The following is a 9,696-nucleotide window of genomic DNA, read 5'->3' as shown; positions in this document are numbered from 1 at the left end:
GCTTTAGACCACATCACAGTACTACCACTGCCCTACTTTCTTTTGTAGAGACTATAAACCAGAACCAAACAACAACTTACTCTCTTCGCCCATCTTCATTGACCTCTCCAAAGCATTCGATATGGTAAACCACCCCTTATTACTTAATACTCTCGAATCCATCTCATTTGATCCCCCAGCTATTAAATGGTTTAAATCTTACCTCACTGACAGAAAACAAGCTGTTCTCTGGGATAATCACATCTCATCTCTCCTGCCTGTTTCCATTGGGGTTCCTCAAGGCTCTATCCTCGGCCCACTTCTTTTCTCCCTCTTCATTAATGATCTTCAAACTACAATCCCTCAAGCAACCTGCATTCAATATGCAGATGATTCAACACTCATTTGTTCAGCTCCTTCTACCCCAGAACTAACCTCTCTCACCCAAAAAGTATTCAGTACAGTAGAAACATGGTTCTCTAATCGCTTCCTCTTACTAAATGCCAAAAAAACCAAACTTCTTCTTTTTTCTCCCACAGCTAGAACCTCCCCCTTAAATTTCTCCATCTCTTCAAACAGCGCCACTGTTATCTTACCCGACACTTCAACTAAATTATTAGGTATTGCAATTGACAATAAACTCTCTTTCGACCTACACATTAACAACTCCATAAAGTTAGTTAACAGAAAGATAGGATCCTTATATCGAATCAGACCTTTTCTTACACCACCTACCAGAACAAGGATTGCTCACTCTCATCTTATATCAACTCTTCTATATGCTGCGCCTATCTTCACTAACCTCAAAAAAACCAGCCTTAGCAAACTGACAACCTGTTATAATAACATTGCCCGCTTTGCTACTGGTAATCCCTATAGAACTCATCACTGCCTCAACTTACAACTTCTAGGCTGGCCTGAGTTTCAAAACTATCTTTTAATCCATCAACTTTGCATTGCCCATAAAACACTATACCAACCTAATAACACCCCCATACTCTCTCAACTCATAACCCGATAAAATCTCAACTCTCTCCGCTCATCCAGCAAACTTCTGACAAGCTCAACAAAGTCTAATAATAATGCTGGTGACTCTCTATTTACCAATGCTATTGGGTCAAAATGGAATTTGTTACCCACTAGCTTAACAAAGATAACTTCATTGCCCCTCTTCAAACAAAACATTAAAATGCATTTCCAAAATCACTGGCTTTGCTCCTGTCATAAACCTGATTAGTCTATCTCTATTACTTCCCAACAGAACCTTTTCTGTTCTCCTTTCTACTCTGCGTGCTTCCTGACTTTCTTTCTCTTCCCCCTACTTCTCTACTTGCTATCCTGCAGTGCTTCCACTCCTATTTGTCACCACTTTCTATTCCCATCTTCATTTTTCCCCTTACCCTTGCTCCTTTCCATATTAATCCAATCAATTTTTTTTTCCCTACTAGTTAATTGAGAATTGAACTGTATGGAGTAGTTATAGTGACTAACTCCTGTACTAGTTTTTTATACATAAGAGTGTTATCTTGTATTTTTATATGTTTTTACTTGCTAACTCTATTACTAACTCTTAGACGTTCATTATTATTAGTACTGTTAGTACATTTTTGTATAACAATTTGTGTTTGTATAAAAAAAAAAAAAAAAAAAATTTTTTTTTTCTTCTTCTCAGAATGTATCTCACTCTGTGGAGCTTTTCTCCCCGGGCCTCTACTGAAAATGGAAATTCATCCAGCTAGACTAGCCCGGTCAACAAATGTAAAATAAATAAATAAATAAAATAAAATAAATTTCTAAAAAGCCTACTATGTGGTCTTTCATCAAACAATTTCAGAATTTCCTCCTCACAAACCTCAAAATTTCTGAAGTAGGATTATTTAAAGGAATATAAATACCGGGTTTTCGGAACTTATTAATAATATTATCTTTACATGTCAAGTTCTTATATTGCAATTTAAGCAGAACATTACAAATGAACAGTTTTAAATCAATAATTCCATCAGTCAGTCCTGCCTTCTGTGCCAGTATATAGCTCATACCTTTCTAAAGTAGCTTAGTTTCGTGCTCAGTTAACGTCCTCGATGAAATATTCCATATCACGGAGTAGTTATCAGTTGCCACATTCTCTTTAGGGTTTTGTAACTCCCCGATTCTGGAGTCATCTTTCTTTCATTCTTCCTCTGCTTCTCGACTGTTGGGTTGTGGCAATTCTGTTTATGGGTAAAGGGAGCAAAGGGTGATGCTTTTCATTGAAATTATTATTGTTGGATTTATTCACCAAATTAGTAGCATTAGGTGTGAGTAATCTAATTAAATTCACCTCTGTAGGTCTATTCTCTGTTGTTTTCCTTCTTGCTCCTCTATTAGTTCTATTAACCAAGTTCTCTCCATTGACTGGGGTGCTCCTTACAGACGAGGCAGCTACTGTTGTAAATTCCAGTGCTACAAACTTGCTGACATCCTCTCTCATTGAAAGAGCCATTGAACTTTTCAGTTCACATAATACACCATCAGTATTCCATTTTTTAATTCTGGGCCATGTAAAATTGGCATATTTTTTTTCAATCTTTTTCCGTTTTTTGATTCAGCAGTTGCCGTTCAAAAATTAATGCTGAATCAAATATTTTATTAAGTTTTTCATCCGCCGCCTCTGTAGGAAACTTATAAAGATCAGTCTGTAAGGCAGTGATAACCATTACCAATCCTTGTTCTTCAGGTTTGAAAAAGTCCACTAATAACCTTAGATAATTAAAGCTCAGGTCAACGTTCAGCTGCTGCCACTTTATCAAAAGTCCTTTGTAGGTCTCCCCATGGGTAGGCATTTTCAAAATTCTCAGTCCTCAAGGTGTTACACGTAGACTGAGATAAGCCTCAAAATGAAATTGTGCCTACAGCCTTTTTAACCTAATTCATTCTCAAGCTTAAACAAATCCTTACGTAGTGCAGTTAGATCAAATTTATGGTAGTTGAGGTAATACATTTAGGTGAGCGTGGGGGCGATATTAGGAATAGGGCAGAAATGTCAGAACTAAGCTGGATTATTAGAATGAGAGCTAATAGGGGGAAAGGCCTGAATGACAGGGTCTCTATTAAAGCCTTTCTTAAGGCCAGACAAATTTATAAATAAAAAATAAAAAAAATGTATATATATATATATATATATATATATATATATATATATATTTTTTATATTTTTTAACTATATTTCACATAGGTCTTTCATACTTTATGTGCATATTTTGATACAATTTTGTGATGATTTTTATGTAGTGTATTTTTAAATATACATCTTTTAAGTGCTTGATAGTTTCTGCAATTTTATTGGTTGATTGTGTTTTAAATATTGATTCAACATTGTGTGATTATGTCTGATGAAGCAGTCTTTGCAAGTACGAAAGCGCTCACAATAAACATTTTAAAGTCTCTTGGAGAAGTGCGTTTTATGTGGCTATCCTTCGTATTGGTTTGATTCACTGCATTATTGGTTTTTGGAATTTACTTTGTTTTATTTTTGGGTGAACCACATATCCTAGCCGCTCTTTGTGGTTTTTTTCTTTCCAAATATATAGAAAGTATTACAGTGACAAAACCTGAGAAAAACACATGTACTGTGTAACCTAACAGATTGTACATGAAGTCAACAGGGGACGGTTATTCTGAGAATGTTGACTTCATCTATCAACAAGATCAAATGAAGAAAAAAAATACTGTTGGAACACCAGCAAGCGGTTCTAAATGAATACCTGAACCTGTGTCATAGGACTGGAGTCATTATTTCATGTGAAATAAACAAACTGAATTTATCAAATGTATGCAGCTTTACCCTCTAGAGACTTGATATACTATTGCACTTTGCTGCTGTCTGATGGTAAGCTTATCCTAATAAGCAGTTGGCTTTGTACTGAAAAGTATCATCAGGAACTTTGTATTTCCTTATGGTGTAATAAACTCTGAAATGCATACATTGGAGGAAAGGTTCCTTCAAAGTGATCAATTCCATTTTACATGCATGCAATTTTAGTAAGTTGAGATTTATATTGCTTTGCCTTTTTCTTTGTTTTCTGTTTTTCAGTATCAGTCACGGCTGCAGCTGACTTTGGGAAATTCTTGTGCTGGTTAATGAAATAATAACCAGTCAGACAAGCTTTGCTGAAATTCCATGTGAATATTATAAGTGAGTATTATTGCTTTTCAAGTCAATCATCTCATTTATGGGTGTATAACCTTAGAGACACAGAGATAAAGCAAAAACAAGATGGTGAGATAAAGAGAGAGTCAGAGACAGGCAGACAGAGATAAAGAGACACGCACACACACACACACACACACACACACACATACACACACACACACAAAGGAACACACACATACACACACGCATGCACACACACACACGCACACACGCACACACACACATGCATAAAAACACTCGCGCGAAGCGCACAGAATGAGATAGATACACTGTTCAGCACTGCCATCTTCTGGCAAAGATGAGGAACCCTTTTTAGCGGGAATGAATTACTCAAATAATAATACAAAGGATACTTACCATCATAGAGATTTTATGTGTATGTATTTCACAGTCATGTAGACTGAAAAATAAATCTTTCTTTTAGTTACTTAACCCATTTACAAAATTCTAGAAAAATTGCTGTCAAATGTGTAAAATGGAAGGTACTCGGCTATATTGAAAATAAATTCAAACAAAGATAATTTCAGCTACATTTTTAAATATGACTTTAGTCTTATATTGCTGCTGAAATAAACAATTTATAGAAAAGATTGGCATTGGAAATAAATGATTATAAACAATTAATAATAAATCTTGTTTGAAATACAACTCCTTTTCATCAACAAAACTGAAAGCAACTTAATGCATAAATGTCAAACATGGGAGGAGGCAGGAAGCTGTTTATTCATTTTCCTAGTTAAATGCAGACTCGCACTGCTGAATAAGTGCTGAATATGTGTTTATACAAGGTGATACAGGGAAATCAGCAGAGCAGCAAAGGCTAATTGAAGCAAAAAAAAAAAAAAAAACAACTTTGTAGATATTTCAAATGAAGAAAGAGAAGGAAGTGAGTAGACGTACCTGAGAGCTACCTACCGGTACAGAATCTGTAACATATTTAACAGCAGTACAGAGCACTGCAATGGGACGATGTAAGTAAATCATTTGTGTTTTTAATGTCCTAAGTTTATAAAGTGATTTATATTGCTTTGCCTTTCTTTGTGGCACCACGTTATTTTCAGAAGCCAGACTTGCCTGGACTGGAATTTTACAGGTGCAAACATCATAACAGCATTTATTTCACTGATTATACACGGCACGGATGCCATTTGGAGCACAGAATTTTGACAAGTATTTGTCAGTGCCAAATGGTTATTTTTAAGGTCTGAGACAATCCTGAAAACACAGTGCAATGCTTGCATGTAAACTAGTTTATCTTCTACTTTCTAAAAGTCTGTTATCATTATTTATTACTAAGAATATGCACACAAAGAGGTTGTAGGTCATAGTGTTACATTTAAAAAAACTGCTGCTTGTCCCTACGATCTGCATGTGTGGTAACTATCTTGAACTATCTTCAGCAGCCAGTATTGGTGTTAGCTCACCTCCTTGGCCAGATTTTTGTCTGTTCTTACGCCAAAAGTATCAGTATTGACCATCACTATTGGAGAATATCCAAGAAGGCCCCAACCCTTCAGAAAGAATGAGCCAATTTGGTGTGTAGGCACTGGTACCCCAATCTAAGGAAGTGAGGCACACAGGTGAAGGGTTGTCCTATGGAGGCAGGGTGAAAAACCTGTGGATTCCTGGGGAACCTCTCTGTAAGCAAACAACAGATGGGGCAAATATTTGCCCCACTCCCTCTTAAACTGATCTGCAAATGCCCGTAGCATGGACTTGATTGTAGAGTTTAACCTCTCAACAAGACCATTAGTCTGGGGATGGTAGGGGGTGGTCTTCATGTGCTTCACCCCACAGAACTTCCCCAGACAAGCCAGCAGGTCTGACATGAATTTGGCATCTCGGTCAGTCAGTATTTCTTTTGGGAAATCTACCCTGCTGAAAATCTCTAACAAAGCACTTTCCACCTTCTCTGCCTCAATGGGGGACAAAGCCATTGCTCAGGGTAAAGTGTAGCATAATCCACTGCCACTAGGATATACGTTTTCCCTGTGGAACTTGGGGTACTCAGATGACCCACAATATCCATAGCTAGCCTCTGAAATGGCTCCTCAATCACAGGCAAAGGCATCAAAGGAGCTCTCACCTTGTCTCCTGCCTTGCCTACCTTTTGGCACTGCTCACAGGTCCTGCAGTACCCTGTTACATCTCTGGAAATTCCAGGCCAATAGAAGTTTTGCATAATACGCCTCTTTGTATGTTTTATGCCCGTATGACCTGCAAAGGGAATATCATGGACTATGGCTAGAAGCACCCGATGGTAAGCTCTAGACACTACCAACTGCTGTACTCTCTCACCTTCTAGCCCTCCCTCAGGGGTCCACTCTCTGTATAGTAACCCTTTGTCCCCGTATACAGATTCCCCCTTCCCTTGAGGATCAGGTGCCTCCCTAGCTACCTGCCTCAGGCCTTGCAATGTAGGGTCTGAGAGCTGAGCCTGTCTCAACTCCCTCCTTGTAATCTTTACCAGCTCCCCTTCCACTGGAAGTCTGGCATCCTCTGACAGTGGTGCCTCACTGTCAGCCTGGGTACTACTACTACTCACCTTTATCTTTGCAGTTACCCTGTTCAAGGGAACATCAGTACCCACAAGCAGCTGTGGCTCACCTTCAGTCTCACTGTTACAGCATAGCTCCCTCCCTGAAGTAACCCCCTCAGCAGTCCTGGCTGCAAGTATGCATTCTGTCTGGGTCTCCCCCAGGCTACCAGACCCACATGCTTGTCTCCTAGCCTCAATGCGTATAACTGCATAAGTATATGGTACTGCCTCATCTGAATCCTTCCCTCTCAGGACATCCACAGGATGGTGGTTCCATACCCCTGTTGTCTCAAGACAACCCACTATTGGCATTTTGTCTTACCCCTTTCTGGCTCCCTCACCTTTGGTTCCCCACCTTGCCTCTGTGGACACCTGTATGCCACATGTTTCCACTGGTTGCATTCAAAACATTTCACCCTAGGTCCTGGACTTGTACCTGGACTAGTGGCCTCCCCTGCTACTGGCAGATTCTGTTGGGGCAGTCTGTGCTACCCACCATGGGTTCCTTTAGACCCTGAGCAGTACTGGGGGTCCCCTTCCTGTGCAGGGCTGCCCTGCTGGCCAGGTATAGGTCTCCCTTCTTCCCCAACTCATCTGAAGTAACAGATTGTCTATCAGCTAACCAGATCCTCATGTCCTCAGGCAAAGTGCTAAGGGCTTGTTCCCTCACCAAAAGGTCTGCCAGCCCTTCAAAAGTGGTGACCTGACATCCACTCACTCAGCTATGAAAATAAGTGCTCAGTTCAACAACATATTCACATACATTTTCATCTGCCTTGCATTTATGCTCATGAAACCTTTTCCTATATATTTCAGGTGTTAGCTTAAAACATTGTAACAGGCATTTCTTTACAGCAGTATAATCAAAACAGATAGAGTCAGGCATTTGTGATATACAAGTTACAGCTTTCCCATGGGGTAAGGGGGTCAGGAACCGTACCCAGAGCCTTTGGTCAATACTATACTGTTTGCATACCCTTTCAAACATGTGACTGAAACTATCAAAATGATCCCTCTCTTTAAATTTCAGAAGAAATTTACTGACCTGTTATGCTTCTGGGGTCCAGTTACTCCCTTTCCCATTACCTCCATGACTCTGGTGAAGAGTCAGCATTTCCCTCTCATGCTTCCTCTGACACTCCTTTTTTTTGGCTTCTATCTCCAAATGCCTGGCCTCCAACTCAAGTCTCTTTAGCTCCAGCTGGATTTTTAAGTCCACTGCAGAAAGGTTGAGCTGTCCATTCTCCGAGGATATTGTATTTCCACTGCCAGTCTGATTGTCCTTCACAAAAAGGTTGAGCTGTCTATTCTCCAAGATATTGTATCTTCACTGCCAGTCTGATTGTCCTTCTGGATGCTGCTTTTTGATGCAGCTGTAACCAAGGCTGCAAGCAGGTCTGCCTTAGTCAGGTTTCCATGCACCAGTCCCCTAGCCTGGCACATCTCCACCAGCTGGCTCCTTGTCAGCTTTCCATACTCCTGTGCTGACACACTTCCTGCTCACCCTGACTAACTAAGCTAACAAAAAAAATAAAACAATTGTGATCTGAACTCTAAGTATACCCTGCATGGCTGATTTAGAGTACAAAACACCTCCAGAGATCACTGTACATAAGCTACAGGATTCACTCTACCCACACCACTACAAGCCAATTAGTATGTGAAGTGGATCCCACCACTGCAAACCACAATTGAGGATAACTTATCCCAACCACTGCCACCACAATGTGACGGCCGTGCTCTGGCCCAGCAATCTAGGAGCCTCAATCCTCATCTCTAACACCAGGGAGGTCATCTCATAGAAGAGGAAAGGATAACAAATACTCACAATAAAGTACAATTTCCCTTAAGTGCACACAGAGATCACAGTCAGTCTGGTTCCTCCCTTGCTCTCCAGGTCCCCAATAAGACTCCCTACTGGGACAGCTATAGGGTCCAGATCTCAGCCTAGCTGGCAAGCTAACCTCCAGTACCCTCTCTGTCCAACCAGTGCTTCGTGTCCCTGCCCAGGTAGCTGACACACCACACACACTTTGAGATAAGCATTTATACAACTTCAGAGACACTTCTGGGAAAGGCTAACACAGATTCTCCAGCTGTGCCCCTTTACCCAGACTATACGGTAGTAATTCCTGCCACCACCAGCTTAATAATTATCAGCTACCCAAAGGCCCTTGAAAGGGTGTCCAATTATTACTGTGCAGTATTATTATCCAATTGGTAATGTGACTATTCAGTCTTAAGGCTTTTTAGAGTGGCTTATTATGATAACCTCTATAAATATGCAATGTACTCTAGTGCCTACTTCTCTACACAAACCAGCCACAGGTAAAGGTTTTTTAAATATTTAATAATAAATAATTAAAACACAAGACAATACTACAACACCACAGAGATATCTAAGCGCTCAGAGATCACACAGAAACTTAAAATAATACAGTAGGACAGGTCTGATGTCAAAGAAAAACACAATCTAACTTTCTAATCTTTAGCTATTCTTAAGAGAAAACACAGTGCTATAGTCCTACTTACAGACATATAGAGCATAAGCAGTACTGGGGTTGATGGTCCAAGACAAATGCTTTTAGTCTCTTTCTCAACAATAGTTTTTAAACTCACTAACAAACAGCTCTGCTAAGGCCCTCCCAAATTACATCATTTTGACACTTAGGTTTTCCCAGTATTCGCATTATTTAGCAAGCTAACACCTGCTGAGGAAACTGCAACAATAAAATACATTTCACATGCATACTCTAACCACTATTCCTTAAGTTATGACAATAGAAAGAATGCATTCAGACAGACGCTTTGGCACCATTTTTTAGATAATTTTAACTTCAAAGAACATTTGAAATGCTTGGCTTGATTTTCTTTACAGCGGATGGCAATGTTGCAACAATCTTGAAGTTCACATTTTACAGTGTTTTCTTTCATTTAAGAACACAAGCCTGTATTTTACATTCATTTATACAAATGATAGAAGTAT

General features: G+C 39.6%; 1 protein-coding gene across 2 annotated transcripts in view; it reads left to right on the top strand.

The window, feature by feature from the left end:
- Positions 1 to 4,069: 4,069 nt before the first annotated feature.
- The window catches only part of LOC122798604 (ubiquitin carboxyl-terminal hydrolase 47-like), a 766,891-nt gene continuing 761,264 nt past the window's right edge, over positions 4,070 to 9,696 (top strand). The window contains exon 1 of one of the 2 annotated variants that reach the window (XM_044067681.1): positions 4,070 to 4,153. Coding sequence is in view for 1 of the 2 variants with exons in the window: in XM_044067680.1 (XP_043923615.1) it covers positions 5,133 to 5,142 (10 nt within the window). In the remaining variant the exon portion in view is untranslated. Of the gene's footprint in view, positions 4,154 to 4,934; positions 5,143 to 9,696 lie in introns of those variants that run through there. The other variant, XM_044067680.1, reaches the window with a different exon arrangement.

The sequence above is a fragment of the Protopterus annectens genome, chromosome 3.part1 (genome assembly GCF_019279795.1).
Source record: "Protopterus annectens isolate FY-2018-M chromosome 3.part1, PAN1.0, whole genome shotgun sequence".
Taxonomy (NCBI): domain Eukaryota; kingdom Metazoa; phylum Chordata; order Ceratodontiformes; family Protopteridae; genus Protopterus; species Protopterus annectens.
Note: the sequence above shows the minus strand (reverse complement) of the source record. Positions and strands in the feature narration are given on the sequence as shown.